Here is a 17,453-nt window from a genome sequence, read left to right as displayed (position 1 = left end):
ATGATGGGAGATTTCCTTTCAAGTTTTGAAAGCCCCAAATATAAAATACTATCACCAATAAAAGTCAAAGTAATGAAGGAAATGTATATTACAACCTTGTTCAAGATACCACTGAAAACAGTTTTACCTTTTCTTGCTGCTCTTTTTTTTTAAAAAAAAAAAAGTGAAATTATTACTGACAGTACAGAGAGAAAAACTTACAATATACATTTAGAATTGTAAATATCTGCTACCCTAATGTTTTCAACGTGAACCATAACAGGCATTTAAAAATATATCTTTGCCATGGGGAGAAAGAAAATTCCGAACACATTTTCCTCGTCCTTCCAACCTCTTATTAGGTTTTGCAGAGTGAGTGAGATCATACGTTTTAAACAATACGACTCACTTTACGTTCGCGATCTTCCAACACTGCAGAATATTCTCGGCTTTACGTGAGCAGAGGTACAGCTCACGGATTATGGATAATTTAGTCCAACGCTCCTGCTCTGCGTTTAACGGAGCCAGTCCTCTCCGGGATTCTGGCGCTCTCAGAGATCCAGCCCTCGCCATCCCGGAGACCAAAGGAACCGCTAGGTTGGGAAACGCCTCCTGGTGTGGTTCCAGGACACACGGCTCAGAATTAGAATACCTGCGCTCCCCACCCTTTTCTTCCCATCCTTTGCTCTTAGGATTTTACAAGTTGCCTGCGATAGGGTTAAACACGGGTCAGGCAAACAAACGCGTTCTTTCGAGCCACCGTAACCGGATCGCTGGACAGAAACAAACTCGCAGAAGCATCCAGAGACCGCAGCCAGAGCGCCAATCTGCGCTAAAAGCAACTTTTTAAGTGTAGCTGCAAGCGCCGCCGGGGTGCAGATTTTAGTTGGTGGCTAAGCACAGGTACGACACTCCATCCCCCGAAAAAAAATGCATGGAGAAGAGAGCAAGGATGAGGCGAAAACTGCCTGCGTTTCTGTTCGTCGGTGCCCGTAAGAAAGCCCTGCAGCTTTGGGAGATGGGAGGGAGAGATGGAAACGCCAGGAGCCACCGTTCCAGGGAGAGAGTGGGGAGGGCCCCTCCCCCCACCTCCATCCCACCTCCGCACCCAGACAGCTGTCCAGCTCTTGGAATTCATTGGCTTCCCCCACCCCACCTCCCAAATACCGCCCCAATCCAGGTTAGCCCCCCCCCGCCCCACCCTCACTGACCTAATAAGGCCATGCAGTATGCGGAAGGGGCCTATATAAAAGGCGCAGGCTCGCGCGGACTCTGCACGACGCCTCGCGGAGAAGGCAAGAGCCGTCTAGCATCGACAGGAACAACCATGGCCAAGGAGTGGGGCTACGCCAACCACAACGGTGAGTACGGACAGCCACGACCCGGGCCCGGTCAGGGGCCAGGGGAGCCCCTCAGCATCGCAGGGAGCGGACGACTCTACGGAGTAAGGTGGAAAGCGTAGGCGTAGGAGTGGATAGAAACTAATGTGTACTTGCAAGTTCCAAAGGCTTCAGGCCCTTTTAACTTAATATCAGTTCGCCCTACTGTTACTGTTTCCAGTGAAGGAAACTCAAGCCCAGAGAGGTTTGGTAACTTGCCCAAGATCACATTGCCTCTGACTGGGAAGCCAGACAACCCGATTTCCAGTTCTGATGGTCAGTCACTCTCTGTGACAGCTGGGCAAAGCACTCACCCTCTATGAGCCTGGAGTTGGTATAAGAATTCCTGCCTACCTAAGGCTTCTCCCTATCTATGAGGTAAGGAGTATGAGTGAGCTCTGAAAACCACAGAGTAATGCAAAAATGTATGTGGTCAGTTATTTTATGACACTGGCATTGGTAAAAAAAAAAAAAAAAAAAAAGTGATGCAGTCCATTCCAAAAATATGCCTTTGAGACTCAATTCTTGAGCTAGATAGAAGGAATACACCAAGGTAAATATAGTCTCTAGGTAGACTACTAACACAGCTAACAGCTAAGCCTGTGTTGTCCAATCTGAAGCCAATTTTGTAATCACTGTGTAGCCTCTGTATTTTGCTGGTTTAGTCAACTAGAAAGAGGCGATGGGCAGTGCCACCAAATAAATAAATCCCCTTAACTTTGTTTCCTAGGTCCTGACCACTGGCCTGAACTTTTCCCATTTGCCAAGGGAAACAAGCAGTCACCCATTGAGCTGCATACCAAAGACATCAAGCATGACCCTACTCTGTCTCCGTGGACGGCATCTTATGACCCTGGCTCTGCCAAGACCATTCTGAACAATGGGAAAACCTGCAGAGTTGTGTTTGATGACACTTATGATAGGTCAAGTAAGTATGACACTAAATGGATGCTTCCAATATACGTATTGGAAAAATCTGATTTGTGACACAGTAACGGGGCAATTCATCTCTGAAGTGGAGATGACATTTGACTTAGCTTTAGTTATGAATTATATTTATGTACTGAGAAGAATGTCTCACCTTCCAACCTGGGGCAATTTGCTGCTGCAAAATGGCCCCATGCCCACGGAAAAAGTTGGAGTTGGCAATGCATTCCTGAAAGGGAACATGGTAGGGCGATGATGGCAATGAATCCGAATGAATGTTCTTCAGGCTCTGATGGCCTACTGCTGAGGGTTCTTGGGCTTCTTTCCCTGGTCTGGAGAGCGAGGCACCCACGCTCATGTATAGCAGAATCCATTTTACAAAGCAAGGAACATAGCAAAGAAACAAAGTAGGCACTTTCCTCCCCTAACCTGTGAGGGTGCTAATCTAGAGGAGATAATAGGGCCATTGTATGAGTCAAGATGACTTTACTTCCATGCTTCAAACACATTTCTTTCAAATATAGCAGGGTTCATTTTATTAATCCTGTTGATAAGTATTTTTCAAGTATCTGACAATTTCTTCTTGAGTAGTATCTGTGTGTGTAGAGCTGGAACGTTACAGCTTTAAAAAAAAAAAAAAATTTACCTGCACTATTAAGCAAAATAGCCAAATAATAGAAAATTAATAGAAATGTTTTACTTCACTATAAATAAGAAAGAACCTTAATATGCGGGTGCTTGATATACGACAATATAATTTCTCATACCCACCAATAAACTCCTATTTGTAATAAAGGTAAAATTATCATTATAATTATGTACATAACTGAACTTTTTTTTAAATTGTGCTTTAGGTGAAAGTTTACAGCCCGAGTTAGTTTCTCATACAAATATTTATACATACATTGTTATGTGACACTAGTTGCTATCCCTATAATGTGACAGCACCCTCCTCCTTTCTACCCCGGATTTCCTGTGTCCCTTCAATCAGCTACTATCCCTTTCTGCCTTCTCATTTCGCCTCGGGACAGGAGCTGCCCATTTAGTCTCGTGTATCTACTTGAACTAAGAAGCACACTCATCACAAGTATCAGTTTATGTTTTATAGTCCAATCTAATCTTTGAAGAGTTGACTTCGGGATGGTTTTAGTTTTGGATTAACAGAAAGTCTGGGAGCCATGTCTTCTTGGGTTCCTCTAGTCTCGATCAGACCATTAAGTCTGGTCTTTTTACTGGAACTTAAGTTCTGCACCCCACTTTTCTCCTGCTCTATCAGGGACTCTCTGTTGTGTTCCCTGTGAAGACAGTCTTTGGTGGTTGCCTGGCACCATCTAGTTCTTCTGGTCTCAGGCTGATGGAGTCATAACTGAATATTCTTAATGACATTGTAGTAATCATAGTTCCTACCTACTAAAAAAAAAAAAAACTACTAGGAAGTTCCAAATAAGGACTATAATAGAAGTTTACATTTTCTTAAACAACAAGCTCACGTTGCTATCTCTTCCTGCCCCCTCCTTGCCCCATTTAAATTAAGCTCCATTTGGAAGGAAAAAGAAAAACGAAATTAAACAGTATCTATTAGGCTGAACCACATGCCATCTTTAAAAAATGCCATTTTTGTAGACAAAAAAAAAGAAAGACCGAATATTGGCAATTTCATATGGTTTATCCTAAGAAATTGGACTCAAATGTCCAGATAGTAACTGTGCCTAGTGGCTGGGCAGGAAAAAATGTAGCGCATCAAGACTCCTCATTCCTAGGTGACCAAGCTCTTACTGGCCAAGGACTTGCTTTAGGCCTATGGTATAGTTTCACTGTTCCACTTCAACGCAATATTTGGCCAATCCTTTCTAGAATAGCTACCCTCTGAATTCTATCTCGATCTAGTTTATACTGTTAAATTTTGATTTTAGAGTTTCTGCATAGTTTCCTAGTGTTCTTAGGAAGATATTTGAACATCTAAATCACTCTGCAGGCTGAATGAATTGAAACTAAAGTAAGAGGCTGAGGTATTTATATAGCAAGCCCAAATTGATGCTACCAAGAAATATCTAGTTTAGCTGTCCACATTGAGTGATTTCTTGGGAAATTTCTGAATTTTCCATTTCATTTCATTTGAGTAGACATAGTCTAAACCAGGCTTGGATGAAAGTTATTGCTTGTAGTCTTAAAGAAAAATGTAGTTGGAAGACATAGAGAAGGAATTCACATTTGCTCAGTGATTGCTGTGCTGGACACAGGTGGGGACTTTAAAATGCTTAATCTCATTTAATCCTCACAGCGGCTCTGAAAGATTGGCATTATTATTGCCCTCTGAGCGATGCAAAACAGGTTGAGAGAAGTTTAGCAATTTGCCTGAGATCACACAACGAGCAAGGAGTGGAACCAGGACTGGAACCTAAATCTGTCTGGCTCTAAATTATCACATTCTTCCCACTGCATCACATAACTGACCTGCTTTTTTGTTGTATGCATTCTTATTGTCTTTTTGATATTTTAATTTTGTATTCATAAATGTTAAACTGACACTTGAAAAATAATAAAGCAAGCAAACTAGACCACAAAGACAGAAAAAGAAAAATCATTTATACTGTCATATCCCAAGCCTTCATTTTGTGAGGAGACCAGTATGCTTGGGCGTGGAACCACCCACTCAGCAGGCTGATGGTATATGCCCATCAAATGTTGGCTGTAAGAGCACTTGTTTAAAGGTGGGCCCTCTAAGAAGATCCGTGAGCTCACTATTGACCTGGCTTCTCTGAATCACAGTGCTGAGGGGTGGCCCTCTCATTGGATCCTACCGGCTTCGCCAGTTTCATCTTCACTGGGGCTCATCTGATGATCACGGCTCTGAGCACAGCGTGGATGGAGTCAAGTATGCAGCAGAGGTAGGCAGAACTGCTGTGAACCAAATACAGTTGAAAACTGAAAAATAACAGCCACAGCAGCAAAACAGCATCCACTGCTTTCCCTTCAAGCCTGGGTGGTGTAAACGGTTAATGTGCTTGGCTGCTAACCAAAAGGTTGGAGGTTCAAGTCCCCCCAGAGATGCCTTGGAAGAAAGGCCTGGCGATCTAGTTCTGAAAAATCAGCCATTGAAAACCCTATGACACAGTTCTACTCTGACACATAGTCACCATGAGTTGAAATTGACTTCTGTGGCAACTGGTCTACTGGTTTAGTTTTAGCGTAAGCTAAAACTGCCAAACATTCTAGGCTAGACAGTTAAGAGAGTGTGAGTTAGCATCATGCATGAAGACTTCCAAGGCTATATTAAGAAATTGGATAGCGGCTTTATATAAAAGGGCAAAGTCCTGAATGGAACTGCAAAGAGAAGGATAGGTAACACTTAGTAAATGCTTGCATGTGTTAAGTCATTTAATCCTCTCAGCAACCTTATAAGTTACCTATGAGGAAGTTGAGGCACAGAAAGGTTACATAACAAAGTCACATGGCTGATAAGTGCTAGACTTGGTGTTCTGCCTTATGCAGACTGGCTTCAGAGTCCTATGGGAGCAAACATTACTCTTCTCTCAGTTAACCCGTTAAAGAAAAATATAATTTGTAGCTCCCATCAAGGCAACAACTTGCAAGGGAAGTTTGCACAGGGCCTAAGACAAGCCTCCTGCATGCTGACTTTACAAAGCCAAGCCTGTAAGGGGGACATTGTAAGCAAAATACCCTGGCTGTGAAGATCATTTCCTTTTGCTTTGTGCTTTTCCAAGGGCCAAACCCATTGCTGTTGAGTCGATTCCGACTCATAGCAACCCTGTAGGGCAGAGTAGAACTGCCTCATAGGGTTTCCAAGGAGCAGCTGGTAGATGCACACTGCTAAACTTTCAGCTAGCAGCTGAGCTCTTAACTACTACACCACCAGGGCTCCTTTTCTGAGGGCAGGCTCTCGCAAACATGGGGCACTCCACAGGAACATGAAACCACATGTGGACCCTCTCTAGTGGAATCATTAAACCCATGCCGGTGGAGTCGATTCCAACTCGTAGTGACCCTATGGGACAGAATAGAACTGCCCCATAGGGTTTCTAAGGTTCTAATTTTTACGGAAGCAGACTGCCACATCTTCTTCCATGAAGTGGTTGGTGAGCTCGAACCAGGGGTGGATTAACCAGTAAGCACAGTATGCACTGGCTTGCATTAGCAAGGAATGTGAGGGCTTAATTGTATTTACTTGCACATCTTCGACGTGGTGGGGGACAGGTGAAACTGTGCACTGCCGATTGTGCAGTTTGGTACAGGAAAGCACAGCTGGGCCCATGCATGCCTTGCTTATTGGGTAATCCTGCCCAAGTTCTAAGCACCGACCTTTTGGACAGCAGTTGAGTGCTTAACCACTGTGCCACCAGGGCTCCTCCATCAGAATCATTAGGCAGCTTGATTGCTGGTTTAAATGAAACTCTAGGAGACCCAAGTACTTCACTGTGATCATTCTATTTCTTTACAGCTTATCTAAAGAGCCAGTGGCAGGATAAATTAATTACTGAAAATACCTTCTAGACGTGCTTGTCCACAAATGGGGCAAGTTTAGTATATTTCTTACCAAAAACCAAAACCCACTGCCATCGAGTCGATTCTGACTCATAGCGACCCTATAGGACAGAGTAGAACTGCCCCATAGAGTTTCCAAAGAGCGCCTGGTGGATTCCAACTGCTGACCTTTTGGTTAGCAGCCGTAGCACTTAACTACTACACCACCAGGGTTTCCTATATTTCTTACGGATGTGGGTAATGCTTGCAGTTTTACTTTTGTACATGGGATTATTTCACACTTTTTATCTTGAATAAAATATTTTTAACTGTTGTGAACTATTGTATGCTCTTGCCAGTTTGTATAACTCAATGTGGGAAATTTGACAAATTTAACTAGTGTCCATGTTCTACATTAAGATAAGGCTGCCACTGTGTTCTAGAGCACTGACTGCTGAAAAGAGGTAGATAGGAAAGTGCCCAGGAATTTTCTCCCTTATTTTTCCCCCCTGACCTTCCTATTAATTGTGACTTCAGTATGTTAGCAGCTTCTTATTTACAGCTTCATGTTCACTATTTGACTTGGAAAAAGAACTAATACCATACAAAACTAAAATATTTTGAAGAGATATAACAAAAGTATAGTTTTATAAATTATTATAATGTTATAAATCTATTTATCCTAATTCTATATACTTTTTATTGGACCCACTAAAGATTTCACCAAAATACTACCTGTTAATATTTAGAATTTTATCAACTTCCGTGAGAGTGTTCAGCAACCTTAGACTGTAAAATTACTGGGTTTGTTGTGGATAATTTATTCCCTTGTTCTAAGAATTTTCATCATAACTTGCCTCCTATGGTTTCAGCTGCATTTGGTTCACTGGAATCCAAAGTATAACACTTACGGAGGAGCTCTGAAGCAGCCTGATGGAATAGCTGTGGTCGGCGTTTTTCTGCAGGTAAGGTAAAAATTGACCATACTTTCTCTTTCAAAAGTTAGTTCCTTACCAATACACAGGATTGCTTAAGGAGGGAAACATCTTTCCTTCCCTCTGTATACACTTCAGTAGTCTTTCAGCTAATCAAAATATTTCCATTAAGATCAACTCAGAATATTTTGTTGTTGTTGTTAGATGCTGTGGAGTTCATTTTGACCCACGGTGACCCCATGTGTGCAAAGTAGAGCTGCTCCATAGGATTTTCAAGGCTGTGGCCTTTCAGAAGCAGATTACAGGCCTTTCTTCCAAGGTGCCTCTGGGTGGGTTCGAACCGTCAACCCTTTGGCTAGTAGTTGAGTGCCTAACTGCTTGTGCCACCCATGGACTCCTCAAAATAATTTACTCTCCTTTAAAGTGTATTTTTTTTTCCCCATACTCCAGAATCCCTAGTACTCCTAAATTCTCTCAAGATGTGGGATGTGTGTGAGTGGGTGGTAGATAAGGACAGAATCATTGAGGGAACTTAGGTGTGATGGTCATGAGGGTAAGGGAGGCATGTGTTCATTATCTTTTCCTAGGAGTCCATTTCAAGTGCACTGGAAACCAAGAAAAGCCGATGCTGGGAACCACTGTGATGCCAGAGTCTTGGCTCGACACCCCTTCAGCTTAGAGTGGCCACCACTCACATGATTCCAGGCTAAGATAGCACATGGAATGTGTGTGTTGTTGAGCCAACGTTGGTTTACAGAGGACTTAGTGTCATTAAAATATGAGTGTGGTAGTAACATAATCCAGATTTTAAGTTAGAAGTGAAAATCTGGCGTCTTTCTTTTTGAATGACCTAATTTTTTTTATGTTCTGACTTCACTGGGCCATTTCTAGTGCTTGAACAGAACACAACAGGAAGTGGAGTGGGTCTGAGAGGAAAGACAATGAATTTAGTTTTGGATATGTAGAGTCCATTCTAGCTCTAATTCTATAGAAAGTGGAATGATTTTGTAGAGAAGGTGGAGGACAGAAAACTAGATCAACTTGTAATTTTGTGGCTTTGTACTTCAGAAGCTTGAAGTCCAAGTTCAGGACAGAAAACATGTAACCTAAAATCTTGGGTGGAATATAAACTTGTTTTTCTGTAGTACATGGTATTCTGGCAGATTTATAAACGCCAGTTGCAGATGGATGGATCAAAATGAGCTTTTAAAACACTGCTAAATTATGGAGAACGGAGAAATGTAATTCTTGGTTTTCTGTTTTCTTTACTACAGGTAGGAAGTGAGAAAGGCGAGTTCCAGCTATTTCTTGATGCACTGGACAAAATTAAGACAAAGGTAAAACAAAAAACATCCCTCGAACATAAAGCAGGGCATTCTGATTTTCTTTTTACATTTTCACATGTATTTCTCTCACCTAAAATTAGTTATTAAGTTTGATAGACATGCTAATTATATATATAAAAATAAATACCAGTGTATATTTTTTATGGTTTATAGTTTTTAGAGCAGTTGCACGTACATCAGCTTATTTGATCCGCACAGTCAGCCTGCCGGATAATTACTTCCCCAACGACGTAGGTGCGAGTCAGAGAAGTTGAGTACCCCCCCAACACACACACACACCATGCATGTACACATGCTCACAGAGGTATTAAATGTCAGTCAGGGCTCAGACAGGGCTAGTCACTTCTTGGTGCTGCCCTTTCTCTCCTGGGCCATGCCTGTATCTTTTAAACCTTAACAGAAAAATCAAGTTACCATCTTTGACTCTGATTCACGGTGACCCAAGAACTGTTCCTCATGGGGTTTTCAATGGCTGGTTTTTCAGAAGTAGATTGCCAGACCTTTCTTCAAAGGTGCCTTTGAGTGGACACCAACACCCAGCCCAGTTAATAGCTGAGCACTTAACTATTTGACCATTCAAGGACTCCAGTCTTAACGGCAGGCTTTTCTAGTTAACGAGTACACTTTAATTGTCTTTGGGACCATTCTAATCATTTGATTTGTTCTAATCAGATGCTATTAAGTTTTATGACCAGAGAAAGTAAATATTTCAAGTACTATACTCAATAAAAATGAGTCATTTTTTTTATCATAAAGAACCAAAAGATAAACTCATATGAAATAATTCTGCTATATTTTGGATATGAATTTCTCCTTTTTCTTGAAAAGTGTTAGAATTATAGTTCTACTCACAGTTAAAATAATAGGGAACAAAATATTTTAATGATCGTATTAGTTAAAGTCGGCTTCCGCCATTTGCCCTTTATTTCTGAAAAGCACAGACTTAAAAAAAAAAGAGTTCTACTTGCTCAGTTGCATTTGAAATCCGTGCTCACAATGGTAAGACCATTCGATGGGGCATATACCTGCTCACCGTGCCTGCGCCCCCTCTCTCTCAGGGCAAGGAGACACCCTTCACAAACTTCAACCCTTCCTGCCTATTCCCTGCCTGCCGGGACTACTGGACCTACCAAGGCTCCTTCACCACGCCGCCCTGCGAGGAGTGCATTGTGTGGCTTTTGCTGAAGGAGCCAATCACCGTGAGCTCCGACCAGGTAAGCAGCAGCCACGGAGCCTTGTGAGCACTTGGATTTATAATGGAGCCCTGGTGGCCCAGTGGTTAAACATTTGCCAGCTAACGAGAAGTCGGCAGTTTGAACCCACCAGGTGCTCCTCAGAAACCCTATGGGGCAGTTCTCCTCTGTCCTGTAGGATCACTGTAAGTCAGAATCAACTCAACAACAATGGCTTTTAAAATTTTTTTTTAAATAAGATGCCAAATGGAGGTTTATGGAACAGCTGTAATACCTGGAGATTTCATAGTTTGTCCTGGTTAATTACCATCAGTTGGGTCAGTTTTCTAAAACTTGACTTCCAAAGGGTACTAGGATAAATGCCAAGTTATTTAAAAGTGGCTGTGATACTCAACCATGACTGGGTTTATGCTCTAGAAACACAAGAATTTCGATTAATATATTAGTCTTTTTGGTTTGGAGGTTCCCAAAATACTGAGTCCTAGTTAGGAGATAGGATTGTGAATATAACCCCGGGAAGGAGAAGGGTGCTTGCTAATGGGAGGAATTTAATATCCGTGTGAGGCATATATTATTTCTCCAATTTTACAGATAGGTTGAGGCTCAGAAAAGTTAAGTAATTTACTGGTGATCAGACAGCCAACAAGTGGAGAATCTGAGAGTCTAATTCCATGTGCCTGCCTCTGCGGCCTCATAATCTCTCTTCCCAGGCCTTTCTTCTTACTGTTCATTGAAGAGTATCCTTGCAATGTTTATTAAATAACCGGCCCTCAAGGAAAGGTTGTTTGGGAGGAAATAAGTGGACAGGGCATGGAAAAGAACAGATTAAAGCAAGGGGACAACACAGTGACCCCCAATTTAGATCATTAATGTCTACTGTAATAATAAGATTAGCTTATTGGTACCAACTTCCCTTGATTAGGACAGAAACTTTCGTATTTCTGCCAGTTGTGGACTCAAGTATCAAAAGATCAGATCGAACTGTCTCTTTCACTGATTCAAATATTTTGAAAGAGGAATGAAATTTTCTTAGGGAGAGAAGCTAAAAACATTTTAAAACAGAAATCGAGTGTTACTAATGAGAATTTCCTAAATTTCTGTCCTCTGAGGTTAAAGTTTTTTTTTTTTTAATTTAAAATATAGCATGACTCTAATATTTTTTGCTTTTTTAAAAATGGACTCCATAAACCTGTATAGCGAAGGCCACTTAATCTTATTATTTGCATGAGAGTGCAAATGATGTTAATATTATCATCTTCTCCTGCGTAAAGTTTCCTGCGTAAAGTGGATAGTTCATACCGAGCTTCAAACAAAAATAATTATTTCAGAATTCAGGGGTGAAATGTTTTGGCCAGAGGGCATGGTGATTCTGTTTAAAATGAATAAAAGGGTCTTACAAATAAAGAAAATGTTTCTAATACCCAGGACCTGATAGCTAAATAGTTCTGACTGAACACTGGAGACAGGTTTTGTAGTTTGCTTGTCTTGTTTGTAAAACCAGCAACTTCTAACTCTTCACGGTGTAAGGTGTCGAAACCAAACCAAGCCAAACCCCTTGCTGTTGATTCCGACTCCTAGCGACCCTATAGGACAGAGGAGAACTGCCCCATAGAGTTTCCAAGGCTGTCATCTTTACAGAAGCAGCTTTCTGTAGTGGACCAGTTGGTGGGTTCCAACTGCCAACCTTTCGATTAGCAGCAGAGCACTTAACCACTGTACCACCAAAGCTCCTGTAGTGTCTACTTGGTCCGAATGCCAAATGTTGTGCTGACACTGTGCCCCTACCCCTTGCAGATGGCCAAGCTGCGGAGCCTCTACTCCAGTCCCGAGAACGAGCCCCCGGTGCCCCTGGTGAGGAACTGGCGCCCTCCACAGCCTCTCAAGGGCAGGATAGTGAGAGCCTCCTTCAAATGAGGCCAACCGAGCATGCCCTCTTCAGGAAAGGAAAGCTGCCTTCGCAAAACGTGTTTCCTTGCTTCTTATTGGTGCTCCTTACTCAAAGTATATTTCGATTTTCCATACTGAGCAATGAATGTGAGAATCTGAGAGATGCAATCATCAAGAAACCAGTTACTTTGGACAAGATCGCATATGAAAGCATGAACTTCACATTTGATACTTTGTCATGGTCATCTTCCCCATAAAAGTGGCATTTTTAGTAAGGTTTCAAAGAAGAAGAAACAGAGGCAGAGAAGAAAAGGAATAGAAAAAATGGCTGTTGGGCACTGTTTTTGAAATCTTAAATAGAGCTTCAGTTGTACTGTTTTCATATTATGAGTTGTCCATCTTAAACAGAAATCATAAGTAATTCTGTATTTAAGAGTAGATGTTTCTGAAGATCATATAACAATTAAACATCAGCCAGAAATTAAAATTAATTAATATGGACATCATGAATTGAGACATTAATGTGTTTTAACTCTTAAGTACAGCCAAAAAAGAAGTCCAGTCTATCCTTTATTAAAATTTTAGCTACTACTAAGAATTCCTTGTTTTGACCATCAATGAAGACAAAACACGGTAAGACCAGGTATTTAAATTTTTTAACCCATTATTTGAGTTTCTTTTTCATAAAGAGGGTTGACTTTTTCTTAATATTTTCCTTTACCTGAAGGAGGGCTGTTTATTCTTAATTTTACTACTTTTACCCTTGCATGCCTATTAAACTGAAAACTGCCTTAGACATCACTCTAGAGGCTGGAATTAATGATTCCTACAACATGCAGAAGTGAATGACTCCCTTGAAGTCAAAGCAGTAATATCGATCACCAAAACCAATAAAGGCACAAATGCAAAAAGTTGTGTGTTGTGTTTTTAATTTTTTTAAAATAAAAAGTGGATTATAAATGACAAAAAAAAAAAAAAAAGAGAGTAAAACCAAGAATGATAAACTTTGTAAGTTTGTTCTTATAACTGAATGGATTCAAAGTCTCAGTTTGACGGGATGCTACTCTCCTCACAGAGAGGCTAAGATGTGGGTATTTTAAAACAACTCCATTAAATATTGTCACAAAGTGAGTACTTAGTATTGTATAACATAAACTCATCACTCTGTAAAATATAATTTTCAAAGAGTAATTAATTGTGAGGGCCTTCTAAGGAAATTGCAGACAAGAGGAGGAATGTGTGACTACATATTTGAAAGTCTGAAGTAGCTTCAGAGTTTTTCTCTGGTTTAGCATTCTGGGGTTCAGACCAGTGCAGTGGGTACTACTTAGGGGCGTGGAATCATGTCAGATTGTAGTTTTAAGCCCCCCCCCTTTTTTAATGTGCCTCAGGATGATGCTGGCCTACCACTGTAAAAGTGCAAACAATTAGACCATCAAGAGATTTAATATTTTTAGGCATAAGGTCACTAAAACTCTAATTTACAGTTGGTAGCTTTGATACGTCTTTTATCACATCACTGGCTAATAACTTACTTTTAGAAAATACCAGCAACAACTTCATTACCTGAAGGAATGAGAACAGTATTGGGTCAGGAGAGTCCTGAGGAGCCGGAAGTCAAGTCATCTGACAGAGTCCTGTGAGGCTAAAGTTATTTAATAGATTACCACTTGGGTGAAGTAAAACCAGGTTGGTCAGTGCAAAATGGATGTGTTAATTAAATCCCTTGAAATTAGGTGTGGAGCTCTCATCATTAGTGGTAATATACAAGCTGATTCTCTCAAGATACTTACTTAGTAATGCCTCAAGCATTATAAACATGTAGCCAGTATTCACTCAATGTGGGGTAAGAACACATAACTTAATGCCAGCTACCAAAAAAACGGTGTTGCCATTGAGCCTATTCCAGTTTATACTGATCCCATGTGTTACAGGTAGAACTGCTCCATTGGGCTTTCTTGGCCGTAATTTTTACAGAAGCAGTCCATCAGGCCTTTTTTCCATGGAGCCCCTGGATAGGGTTTGAACCACCAACCTTTAGATTAGCAGCTGATGGGAGACCACTTGTGCCATCCAGGCTTGTGCTTAGTCAAGAACACAGACCTGGAACAAGCCTGTTACTCTTTTGATGAAAATGCCCAACCAAGCCATCCTATCTCTCCTGACCATATGTTCCGTGAGGCACGGATACAAGTCTTGTATACTGACGTTTACCTTATTGCCTAGCACTGTGCCTGACGCTTAATAAACGCTCAGTAAATATTTGGCGAATAAGGATCTCTCGAGCATAGATCGATCCTGGGCAAAATACTCATCATCCTGAACAACATGCTACATGGTTAAAAGTGATGCTGTTTTTTGTGAATCTTAGCTTAGATCTTCTGGGGAAATGATCTCTAACTTCAGGTGGGAGCTTTCCAGTAGTAGATATCTCCTCTCCCTAAAGTCTAGGTCATTGCCAATGCTCAGTTATCACCCAGCTTAAAACTTCCTTCCACTTTCTCACTGCACTCAAGGTACTGAGTTATTACAAATATCCACTCAAATAATGAAGTCATACTTATGTCCTTATTCAACAGGGCAACATTTTCCAGATCATACACAGACCTCCAATTGCATTTCAGGCACACACAGCCTACAAAGGAGACATGGCTAGGAGCTGCTAAGGTTATAGCACTGCCAACTTTGTTCTTCAGGGATTTAAAATTTTCCAAATAGGACACAAACTAATTTGAATTAAGCATGTCATAATGCTTATAATAGTCTTTATAATATACTAAATATGTTATATATAACATAATATTCGTAGTATTCCTTAAAAGCCTATGAACGGGGCATCGTCGACAAGAATTTACTGAAAATTTTGGGTTTAGAGAGCTATTAGGTCTTGAGGGTGCAAATGTAACCCCTGCCCTTTCAGTGGAGAGACAGGATATATGTATGAAAAGATCAATAACTATATGGGACCACTAATACAAAATTCTTAAAAATATACCATCAGTCAATAGTTATATAGACAAATGGAGATATTCTATTAGGACATTCAAAACTTCAGGTTTCAGTGTCCGGTTGCAATTGTTTACAAAACTGAATAAACATGGTTGAAATTGATCAACTATAAACAAGCTTGGATGTATGTGCAAAAAGCATTATGCCAGTTATTCAAATAAGAATTGACCACAAATAAAATTGGTCTAAAAGAAATATAGCCTAAAATCACATCAGAAACACATCAAAAAATTATGTTCTAGTTTTCTAATGCCTTGATATTTGATATTAAAGAGGAACACTGGACATGAGCCAAATATATTCTTTTAGACAAAGAAGAATAAGTGAAGGATAAGTAAGAAGATGGGTTTTTATCAAGTAAGAAGAAAGGGGTGATAACCTGAGAATTTTTCAAACAGATTGAATTTATGCAAATTTTAAAAACTACCCTTAACCAAAAAAAAAAAAGGAAATTCAAACCCATTGTCATCAATTCTGATTCATAGTGACTCTGTAGGACAGAGTAGAACTGCCCCATAGGGTTTCCAAGGAGCTCCTGGTAGATTCAAACTGCTGACCTCTTGGTTAGCAGCCCTAGTTCTTAACCACTACACCACCAAGATTTGCAAATAGTTAAGAGCTGGACTACTAACAGTAAAGTTTGGCAGTTCGAACCCACCTAGTGGTGCCTTGGAAGAAAGCCCTGGTAATCTGCTTCCAAAAGGTAAGTCATTGAAAACCGTATGGAATGCAGTTCTGATCTGACACACATGGGGTCACCATGAGTTAGAATCAACTTGATGGCAATGGGTTTGGGTTTTTTTTTAAGGCAGTTCTGTACTTAAAGAGGAGCCCTGGTGGCGCAGTGGTTAAGAGATCAGGCTGCTAACCAAAAGGTCGGCAGTTTGAATCCATCAGCTCCTCGCTGGAAACAGGGTAGTTCTACTCTGTCCTGTAGGGTGGCCATGAGTCGGAATAGACTCAATGGCAACAGGTTTGGGGATGCTTGCATGTTATTTTTACTCAGGTCACTAGATGGCAGCAGAATAGTTTAAAATTTCATTTGAGTCACTAGATGGCAGCAAAATAATTGCAAAACATACTGAAATTACAAGCTATGCTGCATTTTAATTATGAAATTTCAAAGCAACGAGTTTTTTTATCCTAAACGGACAGCTTACTTTCTGAAATGTTTAATATTAATCATTAATATCTATCTACAAAAGAAGAGATGGTGAGGGACTCTTATTTTTGAGAATTTCATTGTCATAAATCTTAGTTGCTAAAAGTGAGGCTTGAGGGGATAAAATGATGATAACTGATAAATCAAAAACCGAAATAAAAGCGAAATGAAGACGTTACTGCCCTATTCAGTGTTCAGAGGGTACTCAGAACGAGGGCGCTCTGGAACCAAGCTGCCTGGGTTTAAATCACACAGCACTTGCTGGATATGTGGCCTCAGGCAAGTTAATTTTTCTATGCCTCAGTTTCCTCATCTGTAAGTGGGGATGATAATAGCACCTGCTCAGAGAGTTTTTTTAAAGAATTAAATGAGTTAATACATGTAAACCACTTAGTTATTATAACAGTAGTTAATTATTATATCTTTGGTATCTTAATTTTTCTTTAACCAATAATAATAATGACTTATCCAATTCCTAAAATCATCTTTCTCTGTGTATCTATTAATAACATCATAAATCTGCTTATCAATTCCAATAATCCTAAAGAAGTTACTATAATGGGCTGACTACTTTGCTTGGCATTGGGGGAAATGGTGTTTAAAACCAGCGACAACTACAACTTTTGTCCCAGACTAGGTTGCAGGAAAAGCAAGACGTGGCCACAATAGAAACCAGCACAGAAGATTATTATCATTCAAGTTCTAGAAGAGGTGCTTCAGGGGAGGACCAGAGAATATTTTCTGAGGAACATTCTGCTCTGGGAGCTTTGCACTTTACCTGAGGACGCGTACAATGAGTGACACTTCCAGAAAAGAAGTCCAAGAGAAGAGGTGGGGAACCATAGCATTTATTCTGTTTTACTGACTTTCAACTGTTGACAAGACAGAGTCCTTTGAAGCCTTGCTCAAAGTGGAAAATCTAGCCTAATAATAAATGCAGAAAGTCTCCTGCCATGAAATTAATCTTGAAGTTGCCTGGGCATGTCAGGAGTCAAAATCCCGAATGAGATGTACAAATCACAGCTGGGAGAAGAGTTTATACATTTGGGGTGATAACACTCCTGTTGTACGGCATAAAATCTGTGATCAGGCAAGACTACAGAGTTAATGAACTACCTTAGATTTGAGGGTGTTCAGTAGGTGGCAGCCACCTG

General features: G+C 40.6%; 1 protein-coding gene across 1 annotated transcript; it reads left to right on the top strand.

Annotated features, from left to right (window-relative positions):
• Positions 1 to 1,270: 1,270 nt before the first annotated feature.
• Positions 1,271 to 13,023, top strand: CA3 (carbonic anhydrase 3). Its single transcript, XM_049853906.1, has 7 exons — positions 1,271 to 1,340; positions 2,089 to 2,286; positions 5,055 to 5,173; positions 7,640 to 7,732; positions 8,977 to 9,039; positions 10,107 to 10,262; positions 12,036 to 13,023. The coding sequence occupies exons 1-7, from the start codon at positions 1,307 to 1,309 to the stop codon at positions 12,153 to 12,155; spliced, it is 783 nt and encodes a 260-aa protein (XP_049709863.1). The 5' UTR covers positions 1,271 to 1,306; the 3' UTR covers positions 12,156 to 13,023.
• The last annotated feature ends 4,430 nt before the right edge of the window (positions 13,024 to 17,453 follow it).

This window comes from Elephas maximus, chromosome 15 (assembly GCF_024166365.1).
Source record: "Elephas maximus indicus isolate mEleMax1 chromosome 15, mEleMax1 primary haplotype, whole genome shotgun sequence".
Lineage (NCBI taxonomy): Eukaryota > Metazoa > Chordata > Mammalia > Proboscidea > Elephantidae > Elephas > Elephas maximus.
The sequence above is the reverse complement of the archived record's forward strand: the minus strand, read 5'-3'. Positions and strand labels throughout refer to the sequence as shown.